General features: G+C 38.0%; 1 protein-coding gene across 4 annotated transcripts in view; it reads left to right on the forward strand.

Moving 5' to 3' along the window:
- Nucleotides 1-13,688, forward strand: part of CUNH18orf25 (chromosome unknown C18orf25 homolog) — an 89,037-nt gene extending 75,349 nt beyond the window's left edge. For all 4 annotated transcript variants that reach the window (XM_042675103.1, XM_042675102.1, XM_042675106.1 and 1 more), the window contains 2 exons: nt 2,766-2,889; nt 11,056-13,688. In XM_042675103.1, the coding sequence (XP_042531037.1) occupies nt 2,766-2,889; nt 11,056-11,245 (314 nt within the window). In that variant the 3' untranslated portion in view covers nt 11,246-13,688. The remainder of the gene's footprint in view (nt 1-2,765; nt 2,890-11,055) is intronic.
- The last annotated feature ends 5,927 nt before the right edge of the window (nt 13,689-19,615 follow it).

Below are 19,615 nucleotides of genomic sequence, written 5' to 3' on the forward strand. Positions count from 1 at the left end.
TGAAGTTTGCTTGAGTTACTGAATATGATGGACAAATTGAAGGCTTAAGAAAAAGTCTATCTTTAGTCCCTCCCAGAAGTAGTTAGAACAATGTGCACCAAGATAGGATGGGGGGAGGGGAGAGGAACAAGGGTCTACATTTACCAATTCTAGACTTACCCAAATTTTATTTTTTTTAACCTCTTTTTTTTTTTTTGGGTCTGGTCATGGGGCCTGAACGTTGTCCCTCAGCTCTTCAGCTCAAAGCTAGAGCTCTACCACTTGAGCCACAGTGCCACTTCTGGCTTTTTTCTTATGTGATGCTGAGGAATGGAACCCAGGGCCTCATGCATGTAAGGCAAGCGCTCTACCACTGAGCCACCTTCCCAGCCTGTATTTTTTTTTTAAACCCTAGACTGAATAAAACTGTTGTCTGGCAAATGTATCTTTGGTCTGATTGCAGGGTACTTTATTAGTGTCCAGTGGCAGGATTATCTCATAGGATCCATGTCAAACTCATGTAGACTAGCTAGTTTTATCTAGGAGACATTTTCACTTTTCAGTTCTGTCTTCACATATGTGGATCTTTGTCAATGGAAGAAAAAGAAGTAAAAATAGGAAATAATTGTCAAAACAAAACAAAAAAACCCCTCAGCAATCTCATTCAAACTTGAGTGCTTTTCAGTTTTACCTTGCATCTACACGTGTGTGTGTGTGTGTGTGTGTGTGTGTGTGTGTGTGTGTGTGTGTGTGTGTGTGTGTGTGTGTGTGTGTGTGTGTGTGTGTGTGTGTGTGTGTGTGTGTGTGTGTGTGTGTGTGTGTGTGCCTGTGTGTGTGTACTGGTCCTGGGGATTGAACTCAGGGCTTGGGTGCTATTCTTGAGCTTCTTTTACTTCAAAGCTAGCACTTTGTCACCTGAGTCAGAGCTTTATTTCTATGTTGTTTTTGTTTTTGTTTTTTTGTAGTTTATTGGAGGTAGAGAGTCTCATGGGCTTTTCTTCTTGGGCCTGCTTTGTACCTGGATCTTCAGATTTCAGCTAGGATTAGAGGTGTAAAAGATTTCAGCTAGGATTAGAGGTGTGAGCCACCAGTATCTGGCTCACCTATATATTGTTATAGTGGTACATGTGATACTTTGTATTGTATGTATTATACATTTCCCCAAATTTCTCCCTCGTGCTACAGTAACTATCTTTGGATGTCATAACATTTGCTTCTTTAAATCTTTTCTCTTAGGCGAGACTCTCAGGGAATGGATTTATAGGGTCAGAGAATGTAAAAAAATTATAAAATTTGCCTTGGAGCTGTCTCTTTTATGAAAGGGTTACAGTGAAAGGAGATAGGAATCTGAAAGCATAAGACTTTTTAATACCTCAGCAGATTGGCAAGAGTAGCGAGACAAAGGGAGGGTTATGTGTGTGAAAGTTAATTTTCAAGTATAGAGAAATAGTTTTGTCAAAGATGGTGTACGTTAATACTTTTCTTTGTTGTCTTTTTTTTTTTGTTGGTCAGTATGAACTTGAACTTGAGGCCTGGACACTGTCCCTGTTCTTTTTTTTCTCTCTCTCAAGGCTAGTAGTGCTTTATCACTTTAAGCCACAACGTCACTTCCGGTTTTCTAGTGGTTAATTAGAGATGAGTCTCAAGCACCTTCCTGGCTGAGCTGGCTTTGAGCCATGATCCTCAGATCTCAGCCTCCTGAGTAGTTTATAGGCATGAGCTACCCATGTCTGGCAACACATAAATACTTTTTAAATAGTAAATAAAAGTTTGTATCCATTACAACTCTTGAGTTAACTTTGAGGCTTTTAGAAACTCATTCTTTTTAGTTATAACATTCAAGAGCTGAACACATAAGTTGAATTATTGAAAGTCTTGCTAGAATTTCTAGCTTTTAAAACCATGTATTTTGATGCTGTGTCAGCCTGTGTTGAGAGATGTCTCTGAAGCTCATGCTTTCTGTAGGATTGGAGAGAATGTGTTTTACTGCATCATAAAATAAGCACTTTATAAAGACCCTTGTGAAAAAGTTATATGCTTTAGTGTCACAGACTGTTGTGCTTTTCCAGAGTGTGTGGTTTATGTCTAATGAAAACTCTGTCAGTAGTATATACAGGTCATGTTTCAGTGGCTCAGAGCCCAGATTGTCATCTCCTTCTAGTCTTCCCTTTTAGAGATAGTTTGGAGTCAGATTTTGTCAGATCTGCATTCTTCAGAGATAAAGTATGTTTAGGCCTTGCATAAAACATTCCAGTTTAAATATAGTTATTAATGATTGCTTTTATTCTACTTATCCCTTTGAACATTTCTAGTTGAGAATTTTGTTCCACTAAAATGCTAAGGAACAGAGAATACTTTATCTCCTCTAGATGGTTATGCAAGTCACTTAAAAGCAAACTAGAATGGAATACAAAAAGCATTACAGATTAAAATGCAAGGTATTTGAGTTTACCTAGATATATTTAGATGGAGATACTAATTAAAGTATTTTAATTTTTGTTTTCTAAAGAATAAGAATTTAGAGGCTTTTGAGTCTGTACTTTTAAGTCTGCTGTAGTGTTTAATATATGCCATGAATATGTATTCTGTTCTTTTAAAGCCAATATATAGTTAAATAACAGAACACTGCCCCAGCTTATTTGACATGGGTAATAGTTTTGCTGTGGCAAGCTCTTAACAGGGTTATTCTGTTTTCTGTGTTTAAACCTTGATGAGAAATCTGTCAATGAGTTATTTCTGCTGTTTTTGAGAAATTAAACTAGTATTCTGTCCTTCCCCTCCCTCAGGTCATTTGGATCCAGGATTCCTAACAAGTGACAAGACATCTGGCAATGCACCACTTAATGAAGAAATTAATATTGCCTCTTCAGATAGTGAAGTAGAGATTGTGGGCGTTCAGGAACATGCAAGGTAGGTTATTAATCGGGAGTATTTTGGCATTTTAAGTTGTGGATTTTACTTTAAGTAGGAAATAAGAGATTAGAAAACTGGATTTCATGGTATGACTAGCATTGAAAGGTGGGATTCTATCATTTTTTTTGGTCTTAAACACTTTATTGAGATAGGGTATGAGCTTCAGAATGTGTTGCATATTGTCTCATATTAAGAATATCTCAAATTGGATGCTGGTGGCTCATGCCTGAAATCCTAGCATTTTAGGAGGCTAAGAGCTGAAGATCATTGTTCAGAACCAGCCTGGGCAAGAAAGTCCATGAGACTCTTACTTCCGATTAACTACTGAAAAGACCAGAACTGGAGCTGTGGCTCAAGTAGTAGAACACTACTAGTCTTAAGCAAAAAAGCACAGGGATGACACCCAGGCTTTGAATCCAGTACCCAAAACAAACAAAAATACCTCAGTCATAGATGTATGTGAACAAGAGCTGAGTTTTTAAAACTTTTAGTTTAAACAGATAGCTTGACAGATTTTTCTCCTAAAGCAGAAGTATCGCTGCTTTTCACCTCATTCTTTCTTGGCTTTCATGTTACTTTGAAATACATTGGGAATAAACAACTGGGAAGGAAATATGCATTAGAATCATATCTTTTATAATTAAAAAATTAAAAAAAACCCACAGTTGACTCCAGTCAATTTGTTAACAATTTTATGAAGTATTGCATTTTTTAGGGTAGGAGTGAGCCATCTATGGTAATAGGCTAAATCTGGCCTGCCTCCTGTTTTTCTATGTTTGAAATTTTAGAACAGTTTCTACCCTTTAATTTGTGACATGTGAAAATTACATGATATTCAAATTTCATTGTTAAGGTTATGCTAATGGAGTCATGCTAGTTCATTTTGGATATCATCAGTGGCAGAGTTTATATGACCTCAAAATTTTAAGATAAAATCATCTAAGCATTATAGGAAAAATTGCTACCCATTGTTTTAATATATGTTCATCAGCATTGATTTTGGCTTTTTCGTAAGTGTTCTTTGGATTCATTCATTTTGTAGACGTGTTTGAACCATTTCTGAACTAACTTAAGTGACTTTAGCTACGTTTTAATTAGTTAATGTTTTTTTGAGGGAAGTGGTACTGGAGTTTGAACTGAATGCTTTGTGATTTATAGGTACTCTACTGGTTGAGCCATGCTTCTAGCCCTGGTACTAGGGTTTGAACTCAAGAGTTTTGTGCTTGCTAGGTAGGTGTACCTTTGAGCCTTGCTTCCCAGTCTTTTTTGCTTTAGTTATTTTCAGGTAATGTGTTGGCTTTTTTTCCCGCCAGCTAGCCTTGAACCATGATCCTACAAATTTCTACCTCCGAATTAGCCAGGATTACAGGCATAGGCCCCACATCTGGCTGGCTACATCTTCAATTTTATGTGAGAACATTACTTTCAAGGAACTTTTTTTTTTATAGCTATGAAGCATCAAGCTGTGATTACTTCTAACCCATTGATTTTAATCTTGGGGGAAACGTATTTTATAGGTGACAGATCCATTTGGAAGTCTCAGGGGTAGTTAATATTTTCTGTATAAAAGATTGTAGAGTTCATAGATTCTGTTGGATTATTTTCAACTAGTCCTATAACATTTTAATGTTACAGGATTTTTAATGGGGTCTTTTGGTTTAGAATTGTGTAGAGGGAGTCTCACTTGACTACTATCTTTCTAAAATTTTTCAGTTGTTTGTATAGAAGCAGCCTGTTAATCTAAGATACTAGGAAGCAGGTAGGCAAGAGACTTTCTTGTTGGTTGCTTCAGAGTTGCCCCTTTAGGCGCTTGCATCTCATCTGGAATTTATTTCTTTTACAGGTCTAGGGTTGCAGTTATGAAGTATTGATGTGCTTCTGGCAGGGTTATCGCTTGGAAAAAGGTTTTAGGTTTTGACCAACATCTTTTTGGTTCTAATTTGATTTGCATGTATAGATGTTTTGTTTGGACTTAGTTGTCCTATTCTTACTTTTGCTTTTGATATTCTACATTGCTGTGAGTTTTCCAAGAGTTTTAAAATTCAGACTTGGTCCTTGAGTTGTTCTCTTTGGGATTGTGTTGCTTTGGTTTGTGTTGAATGTTATTTCTCCATATTGGAAGAATTTTTTTTTGACTTTTGCACTCAGTAATTCTAGTTCTGATATGTCTCCCATTTGATAAAGTTCTTTTTCTTGCATGCTAATATATCTCTCTGTTCTTTTATTTTGGATTTTGATGTGTCTACTTAGCATCTGTTTCTTGTAGTCATCGATTAGAAAGCATGTTTCTGAACTAATGGTTTAATGCATCCTTTATGGCTGCCTTATATTGCTGTGGTGAGCTCCTGACATCTAATTTGTTATCATTCCAGATGGTCATTGTTGGACAGTCGAGTTTCACAAGATGTTCCTTGCTAGTAAGATGAAGACTTTCCCAATCTCTCTTGTTCTTCTGTGTCTATTTAATTTTACCTGAAGTTTATGACTCTCATGTCAATATTTTTTCTTGTACTTAGTCTTTTTTCCTGTTCTTTTACTAGCCTTATTGATAATTTTCTTAGGAAGAAACATGCATATACTGTAGTATAGATCTTTCTTTTATGAGACAGGTTTTTTTGGTGTGTGATAAATACCCAGGGCTTTTGGGAATAACCAGATTCAATTAGTGTGTTAATCCTAAAGTCATTACTGTTCATGTTGGTTTGTCCCTCAGCAAATGAAATTGACACAGAAGGTTTTGTATTTAAACTTAGAGCTCCATCGAGCCGATTGTTAACATTGACCCTAAAAAAATCTAGGGAAGGAGACCTAGATTTCATTAAAATCACAAAGTTTTGTTTCATTTTCAGTTAGAAAAGTAAGTAGGAATATTTTCTAAGAGGTTCCCTTCAGGCTCTGTGAACAGAGCAAAAATGATTAATTTTTAATGTTGTTTTCTTAGACTTAGTGAGCTAAGTAACTATATCAAAAACTGTTCATCAGAGCGTACTGTTTTTCTGTTTTGTTTTTGTTTTTTCTTTTCTGTTGTGAAACCTTTCCTGTATTTGTTTTACTATATAAAAAGCAAGAAATCATTCTACCAATTTCTAGCATTTTGGGAAATGAGGTAGGAGCTTTTTTTTTTTTTTTTTAATTTATTTAAAAGTAAATCCAGGGAGGTGGCATGCGTGTGTAATCTCAGCACTCAGTAGGCAGATGCAGGAGGATCTGAAGCTCAAGGCCAGCCCCAACTACATAGCAAGACCCTACCTAAGAAAGAGCAAGAATGGGAGAAGAAGGACGGGGTGCAGAGGGTACAGGGAGGAGAAAGCCAAAAGGACAGAACACCTTAATATATTTACAGTTTGTTTCATGCCTGTGCGTGTTAATGCTGCATGAGAACAAAGCATTAAAACCCTGCTAGAGCTTGGCATCAAGGGCTCATACCTGTAATCCTACATACTCAGAAGGCTAAGATCTGAGGATGATGGTTTGAAACCAGCCCCGGCAGGAAAGTCCATGAGACTCTTGTTTCTATTTAACCTCGAAAAAAAGTTGGAAGTAGACCTGTGACTCAAGTGGTGGAGTGCTAACCTTGAGCAAAAAAAAAGTTTAGGGACAGTGCCGGAGCCCTGAGTTTCAAGCCCCAGTACAAGCTCCAAAAACCCCCAACCCCAGCAACAAAAAACTCCCCACCAGCTATATGTTCTCCTGCCCTACTCCATCCATAATACAGAAAAGCATATGGGATAAGGTATGCAGGTCTGCTTGCATAACAAAAGTTGAGCACAAGGGACAACTCTGCAGAACCTACAGCAATGCTTGTCCTACTTCTTCCTTTTTTTCTGGTGAATTCTCTATTGTTACACTTGCCTTATTAAAAATAGTTGAGCCGGGTGCCAGTGGCTCACGTCTGTAATCCTAGCCACTCAGGAGGCTGAGATCTGAGGATCACGGTTCAAAGCCAGCCTGGACAAGGAAAGTCCGTGAGACTCTTATCTCCAATAAACCACTAGAAAACCAGAAGTGGCGCTCTGGCTCAAGCGGTAGAGGACTTGCCTTGAGCTGAAGAGCTGAGAGTGGCGCCCAAGCCCAGAGTTCAAGCCCCATGACCGACCAAAAAAAAAAAAAATACTCGGAATGTTTTTCCAGTACCATTCTATTTATTGTACCTTTAAAGCTATTTATTTATTTGATTTATTTTTGTGGTATTGGAGCATAACAATTGCCTTTTGCTTGTAAAACAGATATTCTACCACTTGAGCACCACCTTAGTCTCTTTTGGCTCTGGGTTACTTTTTAGTGTCTTGCTTTTTGCTTCAAACTATAATCCTCCTACCTGTGCCTTCTGAATACCTAGGATTACAGGAATGTACCACCATACTCTACTTGTTGGTTCAGTTGATAGCCTCAGTTTTTGTCTAGGTTGACATCAAACACAGATTCTTCTTGTCTTTCCCTCCTGAGTTGCTGGGTTATACGCATGAGCTACCTTGTTTGGCATCTGGCAAGTTTTTGTTTTTTTGTTGCTGTTGCTATTTCTGGATTTGTGTCAAGTAAAGCTGGGGAATATAGTTTAGTAGCAAGAGCACTTGTCTAGCAGTGTCTGTACTTGATCTCCAGTACTATCTCTCCCCTCTCTCTGTCTCTGTCTCTCTCACGCACACGTGCGTGCGTGCCTATGCACACACAGACACACAAATGTGCTTTCTATTGTGTGTCTAAGGTTAAAAAATGTGCTAAAAGGCTGCTTCTGGTTCTATTCTTGTACCTACTTCCTATCATTTTGTTCAGAGTGATTGAGGCAGTTAAGCCATTAAAAATTCAGTGTTCATTGGCTTATAACACAACGACTTTATAATATTCCACTGGCTTATAGCACATTATAGTGTGAGCTTTAAGTTTTGCACACTGGTCATCTCCAGCAACCAGCACTCAGATCAAGAAACAGAAAGTTTTCTTGTGCTACCTTCCTCTCACAAATTTTCTTTTCTATTTCCCCCTCCTGTAAGTACTATCCTGACTTCCAACAGGATAGTTTTCCTTGTTTTGGTCACAAATCTAAGTCACTGATGACTGTAGAGGTCACTCATGTTATCATGATAACTCATGTTATCAAATAACTCTAGCAGTTATTTGAATGGTTAGAAGCAAGTGTGGTTGCCTAGGCAGAATGGTTATTCTGTTGAGTAGTGACGTATTGTTGTGTAGAAATAATCATCCAAAACTTGACTTCTAGTAATTGATTGTGGCACTTCTGCCTTTGAGATCTCTGGACACGGATTTATCTTTCAAGGGAGCTCCCCACCTCTGACTGATTCTCTTTTGGGAACTATCCTCTTATTAAAGCTAAATAGGGCCAACACAGCTTTGGACCAGACAAGACTATCACATGCTTCTGAGAATCTCAAAATTTGAAGAGAAAGAGACTTAGAGGATTGGGACTTGTGCCATCAGTCTTACATTTTTTTCAGAATACCTAGTGTCTTCCTAATGATTCCCCATTTTTGTTTAAAGTAGCTTAACATGGTTTCTGAAAACAAGAATCACTTATAACTACAGAAGTAATCTATTTAGATAGTTGACAGAGTGCATTATCTCTTCATTCTTCTCTCCCACAGCCCTTTCTCAGTAGTAAACTTGATCTTTAAACCTCTCATTCAGTCTTCTTCCTATACCAGACACTATAGGATCTGTTTTGCTTTTATCAAATGCCCTTTATCAAATGTCCTTTTATCAAAAGCCAAGCATAGTTTAGAACTTTAAATATATTATAGACTGAGGAAGGCGTAGCTATGTACTGGAAAATGACCCCTTTAATGGAGGCATGATGAGATCCTTTTTAAAATCCCAATATTATAGTGTTATTACTTAGGGAGCAATATAGAGTAACAATTGGGACTATATCCCTTTATTACTATGAAGATATTACTAGAAATTCTGTGAAAGATTGCATTAACTTTCTTGATAGCCAAGTTTTCCCTGAATTCTTAATGCAGTTCTAGCCAGCATTACTTCAGTTAGTTATATACAGATGAGCTTTTGAACTCTGGGAAAACCTTACTTTGTTAATTTAGGTCTGCGTTTGTATTCTGTTGATATCTTGATATGTTCTATCTCACCAAAAAAAATCCTTCACACACTAAGAAGGTGACAACATAATATAGAAAGTATTGAAGCTGAAACAGACCTACCTTGAAGTTCCTTGGCCTACTATTTCACTACTATAAGCAATGTGACCTGACCTGAGCAAATCAACCTCAGCCTCAGTTTTCCTTTCTGTAGTGTGTGGATAATAACCTCTATTCTACCTCATAGGTCTGTTGGAATTGTCAAAAGAGGTAATAGATATAAAACTGCAATAAACAGTATTCTGTTGTCAGTCATCAAATTGATGTCTTTTTGTTGTTGTTGTTGGTTGTAGGGCTTGAACTCTGGTCCTGTGTGCTGTCTCTGAGCTTTTCAGCTCAAGGCAAGCACTTAAGCCACAGCACCATTTTGGGGTGTTCTGGTGATTAATGGAGCTAAGAGTCTCACAGACTTTCCTGCCTGGTCTGGTTTTGCACCACAATCCCCATATCTCAGCCTACTTAGTAGCTAGGATTACAGGGATGAGCCACAGGTACCCCGCTCAAATTGATTTCTTTTTCTGGCATTTTTCCATGAGTACATGGTCACTTAATCTGATCTTGATGGGTTGGATGGTTTTGGGCTTGACATTGAACTTTATGTCCTTTATTTTAATGCTCAACTAGGTAATCTTTGAAAATGTAGTAGGCTCTGGATTATAGCTGTTTTTCATGTTAACAAATGTTAACAGGAACAAATCTCCACTCAGAACAAATCTGTGTTCTTCCCTATGCTCTGGGGCCACAAGGAGATCCATTCCTTAGACTCTTAGCTTTCAGGCTAGCCTTCGAAGGTACAGGGCATTTTCCTGGGGGCTTCAACATCTTTGGACAGTTTTTTGTTTTGTTTTGTTTTGTTTGTCATGGGGCCCGAACTCTGGGTGTTGGCGCTGTTCCTCAGCTCTTCAGCTCAAGTGTAGTGCTCTACCACTTGAACCACAGCACCACTTTGTTTTTTTCTGCTTATGCAGTCCTGAGGAATCGAACCCAGGGCCTCATGCATGCAAGACAAGTATTCTACCACTGAGCCACCTTCCCAGCCCCATTTGAACAGTTTTTTAAACTGATTCTTGTTAGTTGCTACCCTTTGTTCTTTTGAACCTGGTAATGCAAGTAGTTTTAAGCCAAACTTAGACATCTCCAGAGACCATGGTGCTCATTTTAGAATAATTTTCAGAACAGCTGCTCAGGAGCCACTATAGTAGTTTATGTGATGAAACTTGTGCCACTTGTTACTTCTCCCATATGCTAAGAGAGTACGAGTCAGTAATTTGATGTGAGTGTAAGTAGCTTGAGCATCCTGCCTTCCTCTCATGAGTCAAAACTCTCTGTACTTCTCGAAGAGGCTCACACTTCTATTGTTTTACTGCAGCATTCAATTCAAGCTGTCAGTATTTCTGAAACAATTTTTTTCCCCATTGAACTCTTGGTGTGATTTGTCAGCAGACAAGTCTTGTCCCTATCAAAGGTCCTTTTAGGGAGTGCACCCACCTTGTTACTTTCACTGAAACAAACAGGAGCAGTTCTGCTGAGTGAACCTAGTGTTTCTGTTATGACACTTTCAGGAGAAAGGAATCGATCCTTTATGCAGGACCAAATACTTACAGACTTTTTTGGTTTTACTGTCACTTTAAAAGTATTATTTACCCAAATATGTTGTAAGACAGATTTTACTTGTTTTATTTCATTTTCATTTGTTACAAACTAAGATCGAGTAAATATTCCCTGTTATGAAGATCATAGAGATTTGAATGTGTCCAGAGAAATATCACCTAACCCATTGTTAGTGACAGAGGTAGGCACAACTCAGGAGCTGATGGAGATAAGGCTCTCAGCCTTATTACAGCTGAAGTGGGAGAGAAATGAAAGGATAGTGGTGGTACCTTTGAGGCAGACAGACATGGATGAGGAAGAGGAGAAGGGTTTATTGATTGTGGGGTTCATTAAATTGCATAATTAGGTCTAGTAAAAGTATTTTTCAGTACAAGTGTGGTCATATTGTCTTGTATTTTTCCTCTAGTGGATTAGCTATACTTTTTCCTTTACTCAATTACAGGTGTGTTCATCCCCGAGGAGGTGTGATTCAGAGTGTTTCTTCATGGAAGCATGGCTCTGGCACACAGTATGGCAACACCCGGCAGACACAGTCATGGACTGCTGTGGCTCCTCAGCAGACTTGGGCTTCTCCAGCAGAAGTTGTTGACCTTACCTTGGATGAGGATAGCAGACGTAAATACCTACTGTAATGCAATGTCACTGTGTCTCCTCTGCACTGTTCCCTTTCACTTCCTCTTCCTCTTTGTGACATGGAAGTTCATTGTCATAGCTTCAGCTTCAGAAGCTGTTTGTGGCATTTGTAGAATTGAAACTCATGGAATCCCTATTTCCCTCCCTCCCTCCCTCTTTTTTCTTTAAAAGAAGTCATTTAGGAAAACAACTTACCACAAAAAATAATTTCTTTTCTCACTCATTAAGAACATATAATAATTACTTTTTATTAAACACCTTCATTTTGTTTGGTGACTTTAAAAGGTCACCTTCCTTTTGAAATAGTACTTTAATTGCCAGGTAAAGTGTATTTTAGTTTTTTAATCTTGTATTTATTTTTTTCTGTAATGACAATATCCAGAATTGACCACTATCTACCCGCTTCACAATCACTCACCTTAGGGCATTTGCACATGTCATTCAGGTCCATATGGGCACTTGTGGGGCATGTATACTTAAAAATAGAACACAGAAGTGTTACAATTCTTTTTTTCTTTTAGCTTAAGTACTCTGACTTCTTTCCTGACTTTGTACCTGGTTGACTTCCCACAACACAAATAATTGGCTTGCCGTTTTTGATTTCTAATACTAGAAAGGTGACTTAGTTGGTCTCCTTGTTGCAATAATTCATAATAACTCTTTGGAAAATGTCTCATTTGGAGCAGAGGCATTTTTGGAAAACCTACCATGAGGTTTCCTAAGCATCTGAAGAGAGTATTGAGAAATCAGTGGGAAAATCTCTTTCCCTTAAGCTTTTCTCCCTGGTTTATCCAAATAACTGGAGAACATAGAAAGCTATTACTTAGGAAAACTATGAAAAGTTATGTGATTTATGAAGCTATAGGCACTTGCAAATCTGAGAGGAAAGTGCCTTGTTTCATAGCTTGTCTCTCCATAAAGAGTGTTTAACAACTGTTGAACTGGACCTGATGCTGTATTCGGACATTTTTCTCCTCTTATCTTGTAAAAGTATATATACTATAAGAGAAATCACAATATAACATAAAAAGTCAGATGCAAAGCACATTAATGGAACTGTAAGTCTTATAGATCTAAAAGGAGTAGCAAAAGGTAGTAGAAACTTCAGGGAATTAAAGAAATGCCAGCATAGGAGTTTTGTGGCATTAGTTGCTACCTTTTTTCCTGTGACATGTTGTAGTTACTAGTGAATTATTTTAAAAGCAATACCTAGAATTAGACACTATGTATTCTGCACAGGGAGGAGTGAAGTATTTATTGGCTCAGAAGACTTCACCTTTTTTTTTTTTTTTTTATTTTTTTAATGTTTGGGTTTGCTTTTTTTGTTCTTTGTTTCCATTGTTACCATATGTCATTGCTCTGGCCTTGTGCCTCTCTTCCCAAATGCCTTGGTGGCTCTTCCTGATTATAAGAGTATGAGAACTACTATTTTCTGTTTCCATTCAGTGAACACATACTGACTAAGTGCCTGCTCTGCATAAGCACTATGCAGGGTGGGCACTGTGGAGGCCGCTGAGATGAATGAGACACAGCCTTGCATGTGCATGCATGAAATTGCCTGGCTCTGCTTGCCTGGCCTTTTCTTCTTTTTCATAGATAGACAAGTTTATTCTTTCCTGTTTCTTTTCTACATGTTGCTTCTTCCATGGGGGATGTATTTGAGCATGTGTTCCTTAATCTTTTCTGACAGAATCTCACTTGATCTGGCCTCTGTTCTTCACTAGTGCTTCATTTTTCCCTCTATCTACTTCGAATGAATCAGGCATACAAGGCCATGTATTAGCACATCGTACATCGTTCTTTCACATGGCCACAATCCTAGATAGAAACCAAAGACCCAGAGGCCAGAGCAAAGCAGGACCTTCTTAAGATTTACTATTGGTATATCCTTGGGCCTTCACAACTTGATTTAGGATTAATTTATTGAGTTTTACTGTTACACGTACATTGTTTTTTACTTGAATTAAAATACTCAACAAAGCAGAAATGTATAATTTCTGGTCTGTGTTTTCCAGGAAAATCATTGGTAAGAGAGTAGAGTGGAGTGTATGACTTGAAGTTTTTGTAGTTTATTTCTCATCCCCCCCATCCCCACCCACCAATATCAGGGCATAGCTCCATTTTAAAGAATGTTTTTGTATTACCTATTTTCATGTTAATCGTGTATTTTGTCCAATCCTATGCAGTGGATGATTGCTCATGACATATTTTCTTTAGTCCTTAGTAGTCACCCTCTGAAAACTTTTCAATGTGCTTTGTGCACTGTGGATTGGGGGCAGAGTGGAGTTACAACTGAGCTCTTTTCTGGCCTTTTAAGCTTTCATATAAGGCACTTTTCCCTTCACTTCTTTTTCTAGTTCCCTGTCTATCTGGCTTGATGCACCAGAACAGAGATTTAGGCATTAAGATATGAAAAGAGATGGAATGCAAGGAGATGTTAGAGACAGCTTTCTCCCATCTTATATTGGGACTTGTTCGCCTAGTAACTAAATGAGAGTATGTTCCAACTCCTCTTTCATTGTTGTACCCAGAAAGAGAGCAAGATGATTTCAGGCAAAGTGTTAATGATAACATTCTGTGATATACGACTCCCATATTTGAAATTTCTTTTCAAGGGATTGCTTTCTTAGCCAAAGTTTCTTATTTGGTAGCATAAAGAACTAATTATGCTTCCAAAGGACATTGTTCAAAATAATACTTCTGTGGTGCATCTGGGTCATAGATTGGTTTATGACACGAACTTGGTTAATTTTCTTCCCCATCCAGTTTGAAAAAACATCATCATTATAACTGCCCTGTAACTTAAGGTTGCTGCTCTTCAGTTTTTGTTTTTTTTTATTTTGATGATAGGGGTCTGATTAAATAGACTCCATTATATATAACTGGGTATCCCATAAACTGCTTTGTCATCATTTGTGAACATGAACCACCTGATTTGTTAATTTAGTCATTTGTTCATCTTTTAACAGATTAGCATCAAGGGTAACTTAACAAATTTGTTGCCTGCTTTTCATACTGTGTCACAAGGTTCTTCAAAAGCCTGGGACACACTTTTGTCTTTTTGTTTTAACCTTTTCTTTTTGAAGGCAGAGTTGAGCTCCCATCCCTGTTCCCCAATATGTGTATGATGTGACTTCCATGTATATAAAAGTGATTGCACCCTAACCAAACTTCCTCCAATTGTGCACTGTTTGTTTAAAATAATCACATATTTTAGTCCAGTACTGTTGTTATTTTTTCCATTTTATTTAAAACACTACTTACTCTTTTAACAAGTTTTAAAGGGTAGTGATCTTAAAAAAAAATCACTGGATAACTAGGAAATTTTTTTTTTTTTAAGAGCACAAAGGTTGTTGAACCTTTTGCTCCACTTACCATGAACATAAAATGTCAGCCATTGTATGGCTAGGAACCAATGCACTTGGTGGTTAACAGATCTGCTGTTGCTGGCGTTTGAGTATGAACTTGATGCAGTGACGACAAATCATTGCGTAGAAGTAATGTTTTCAAAATGTGCAACTCTAGTTTTAAAATGAAATTTGGTTCTTTACATTCATTGTTTAGTTTTTGTTTCCATTTAGTATTTAATGGTCTTTGGAGAAAAAAAATAATAAAACAGAGTGTTATATATATTTTTTGGTGCAAGATAAGATTTTCTGTTTTTTGAAATAAGTCTGTTAGCATAAAGGTTAAACTATTTTAAGACAAAATAAAAATAGAGTATTTAAACAATGATATTTTCTGAGGATTTTTTGTTTGTTTGTTTCCTGCTTCAGTTATTAAGTGGCGTCTGGAGATGTTCCCAAGTTACCCTTTGGATGTGAAAATGAGCTATATTTTGTAAATAGACCATTACAAGATGCCTGGTATTCTAAGCAGTAGCTGATTCCTGTTCCCCAGATTTTTGGCCAAGTAGCCTGTGATACGTTGGCACTAGGTGAAAATAGCTTTGTATTAGTTCCTGTAGCCCCACCTTCTCTCCAGCTAGGACCAATAAAGTTTAAGAGAAAACTGAAGGCTTTCTGTTGCTGGATACCTTAAATTCATCTGCTGGTTACTTCCCAGAGACTGGTGTGCCGGGACAAAATGCCACAGCTGCATGAACTTTGCACATGGTTGAACCTTGAAGCAAGTATAAGGTGTTTCAAAAATAACCCCACCAACTTTCCCCCTTGTTTCATTCTGTTTTCAAACTGGTTTTTATTTGATTATCAAGGTGAAAGGAACTGCCATATTAACGTTTTATGACCAGCAACTTCACAAGAAAAATCATGAGAAGCAAGAAGAGAGAGAAAGAGGGAGGGAGGGAGAGAGAGAGACTTGTCCTAATTAAAACACCCAACTCTTGAATGTCTCAGTTTTCCCTGTGAATTTTTGGTTTGTTTTGAACTGAAAAGAGATTTATTAACAACTGAGAAGTGAACTATTAACAAGTAAGAAATATTCTTGTATGTTTGAAGTGTTTCTTTTATACTACCTGTGTCTGAGACCTAGACAAACTGGTGCCTATGAGGGACTCTTTTTTGCTAGAAGAAAATTGTTCCTAGGACCCCACTTTTGAATTCTTTGGCCCTTGGGTGTTGGCTTTGAAGAACAGAATAGGAACAAGTAAGTAAAACAATCTGTACTAGTACTTCATCTCACGGGGTTCGTCATTCTATTCTTTACTGGCTTTTGGCCCTTACTGGCTTGCTTTTCACAGTAGATGCCAGCTATCTACAGTCTCAACAGAAAAATTAGATAAATCTTTACTAAGTGTGTGTGTGTGTGTGTGTGTGTGTGTATCTTCAGCTTCATTATTGCAACCAAAATAAGATGAATTTCTTCAGGCTTTTATTTTAAGCCTTTTTACTGCTCAGTGGCATGGCCCTTCAAGATTATCAGTAGGTATGATTTTCTTCCCTGTTAATGCACCAAATTAGGAAAATTTCCAATAGAACTTTGAGAATATGCCTGGAGCAAAAGAAGGTGAAACAAAGACTGATCATGAGTATCAGTGAAAGTCACATGGCACACCCATTTGCCCAAGGTGGGGAGGGTGGGTGTATGATGGGGATTGTGGTGGTTTCTTTCTGCCAAGCCTGGTATCCCACTTGGTAGAGTGACTGTGTAAAGGATTGGAACAGTGCTGGCAGCAAACCATAGCAAGGATGTGTGGCAGCAGCAACTGGTGTGATCTGCCTTGGTAAAATTTATCTATTATCTATTTAGCTTCTTGAAACTCTTCAGTGAAAGAAGCTCTTGGGGATTAGCTTTATCCATTGTGTACCTGTTTTCTTTCTGTGACAGTTTCATGTTGAGAGGAAAAAGGTGAAGTGGTATGGACTTTGAGCCCTTGCTCTTGTGGCTGATTCTGAAGCAAGTACATCTGACTTCAAGGTGGATATTGCAGCAGAGGGAATCAGACCAAAGGCTAAAAGTCTGACCCAGGAATCGGGAGACCCCAGAAAGGCCACATGCCTGCCAAAGGATTTAGTGTCTGTACCTATAAGGTGAAGAATCTCCTTGGGTTCTTTTCTGAAATGTTGAGCTGTCATTTTAGGGGATAGCTTATTGTTCAGCAGAGCAACCAAGCTTTTCAGGCAGGAACTCAAGAGAGCTGCTCACTCCAAAAATCTGTTCAAAGAACTACAGTTTCTTCCTCTCACTAACACCCACACAATCTTGACTATCTACGAACTCTTTATTTTCAAAGTTTTGAAAGAATGTTTATTTCAAAATTTCCACATGGGGTAAGAAAAATAGTACAGACTGTTACCCTAATTTTACAGATTGGAAAATTGAGAACAGAAAGAGTAACAACAGTTACCCAAATTCCCATAGCTTGATTTGCAAGAGCAGCTTCTACAAATTAGGACTTTTTTAACTTTAAGGGGGAAAAAAAATTGAAGAAAAAAATACACATTTTTCTGCCTGTTTTCCTTCATTCTTTTTTTTTTTTTTGGTCGGTTGTGGGTCTTGAACTCTGGGCCTGGGCACTGTCCCTCAGCTCTTCAGCTCAAGGCTAGCCCTCTACCACTTGGGCTACAAGCCCCTTCCGGTTTTTTGGTGGTTTATTGGAGATGGGAGTCTCACAGTCTTTCCTGCCCAGGCTGGCTTTGAACCGCGATCCTCAAATCTCAGCCTCCTGAGTAGCTAGGATTACAGGCGTGAGCCACCAGCGCCCGGCTTCCTTCATTCTTTTAGCTACTTTACTGTGGCCTCAGAAGAATTTAATGTCTTCCTGAGTAGGTAATATTTGACTGGTTTTCTTCTCTTAGCAAGTCACAGATTTAAACATACTCCATCAGAACCACATATCCGATGCATCTCAGCTCAGGATCTGGGGTAAGCACAGAAGCTTTTACTATATATAGATTCGCAGAGTTTATAGAATATGAGAATACATATGGCCAGTAAAAATCCGGAAAAGGTGTTTGGACTGGCTTCTAATTATGCAAATAAAAACTTGTATTGCAGGATGGTATTTCACATAGGTAGGGATGCATTTGAGTCCAATGAGAAGATAGGACAATGGAAACTGCTTATCTGTGTATTTGGAGCATAATTTGCTTTGGCAATTAAGAAAACTGGAATTGTCTAGCAAAGCCGAATGTCTACGTACTCCATAGCTGAGCAGTTCCACTCCTTGCAGTTATATCCTGCGGCAGGGCCCAGCTGTGGTTGCAGCCTATGTCAGGGAGTTTTGCAGTCATTTCAGTGTCATTTATAACCCAGTTCTTATTACTTCCTTTAAGGAAAGAGGCTAACAGAAAATAAATAGAGACAGTAGTAGCACATGCAACTTCTGTTTGTTAGATACTGGTACATATACACAAAAAGCTACAAGATACACACACACACACACACACACACACACACACAGAGGAAAGCTCAAAATGTAAAATATATTTTTTACTGTGGATTGTAGTTTAAAAGAAAAGATGTGGGAAGACATGATTTTGGGGAAACTAGTTTGTGTGTTCAAAATGCTTGGTGTCACTTTTTCTAGGTTTTGCTATTTCAGTGTGTATTCATCAAGAGGGTGGCGATACGGTCAGTTTACATAGTACTAAACCACCATGGAAATTAACAAACTAGAACTCTGTAAGTAGATTAATCCTAGCAATGTGGACTGGAGAAGAAGCAAGTTGAAGAATACATATGCTGACATTTATATGAAAAATTTAAAAAGTAAAAACAATACTGCATGTTGATAAAGGATACCCTCATAAGTAATAAGAGCAAAATGAGACATAAGAATGATAAACACACACACACACACACACACAAAAGAATGATAAACACTGGGGGGGAGGCTGGGAAGGGATGTGAAGGGTAAACAAAGGAGGAGGCTACAATGCTTGATAGGAAATGTACCCATCTTGCCCATGTAATTGTAACCCCTCTGTACAGTATGTTCACAATAAAAAAAAAAAGAATGATAAACACTGAATTAAAGGTATAGCTATTCCTCTACTTTTGGAAAAGGAAGGTTAAAAAGGTCAAGGACTTCAACTTTATTGGTAAAATTTCTTCATTTGGGCAGTAGGAGCACAGATGTATGTTATTCTTTGTATTCTTTTGTGTTTCTTGTCACACTCAGTGTTTTTTTGTTTTGTTTTTTGTTAGTCGTGGGGTTTGACCTTTGGGCTTGGGCACTAGCTGCCCCTGAGCTCCTCAGCTCAGGGCTAGCATTTTATCATTTGAGCCAAAGCTCCACTTCTAGTTTTCTGGTCGTTAATTGGAGATAAGAATCTCACGGACTTTCCTGCTGGGGTTGGCTTTGAACCTTGATCCTCTGATCTCAGCCTCCTGGGTAGTTAGGATTATAGGCGTGAGCCACTAGCGCCCGGCACTTGTGTCTCTTCAATATTATATAATGAACTGGGTACAAAGAATAAAAGCTATTTTGTAGTTGGGTGTGTGTGGCTCACACCTGTAATTTGAACTATTCAGGATGTTGAGATCTGAGGATCATGCTTTGAAGCTGGCTGGGGCAGGAAAATCTGAGACTATTATTTCTTTTTTTTTTTTCCTCCTGTTTTCTTCTTCCTCCTCCTCCTCTTCCTCTTCTTCTTCTTCCTCCTCCTCCTCCTCCTCATTATTATTATTACATTTAAGTAGTTGTACAAAGAAGCTCCTATCCTACAAAACAGTATATGAGTACAAGGTGAGACTGTTATTTCTGATTAACTATCAAAAATTGAAAGTGGAGCTGTGGCTCAAGAACTAGCCTTGAGTAAAAAAGCTCAGGGACAGATCCCAGGACTAGCACCAAAAAAGGAAACAAACAAAAAAAAACTTTATGACTTCTTTGATGTTAGTAGAAATGAGTAAGAACTAATTCTATTTAGATTTAGAACATTTCTTAGGTATGTCACCAAAAG

Source organism: Dipodomys spectabilis, unplaced genomic scaffold (genome assembly GCF_019054845.1).
Source record: "Dipodomys spectabilis isolate Male_0828 unplaced genomic scaffold, ASM1905484v1 ptg000024l, whole genome shotgun sequence".
Classification (NCBI taxonomy): Eukaryota; Metazoa; Chordata; class Mammalia; order Rodentia; family Heteromyidae; genus Dipodomys; species Dipodomys spectabilis.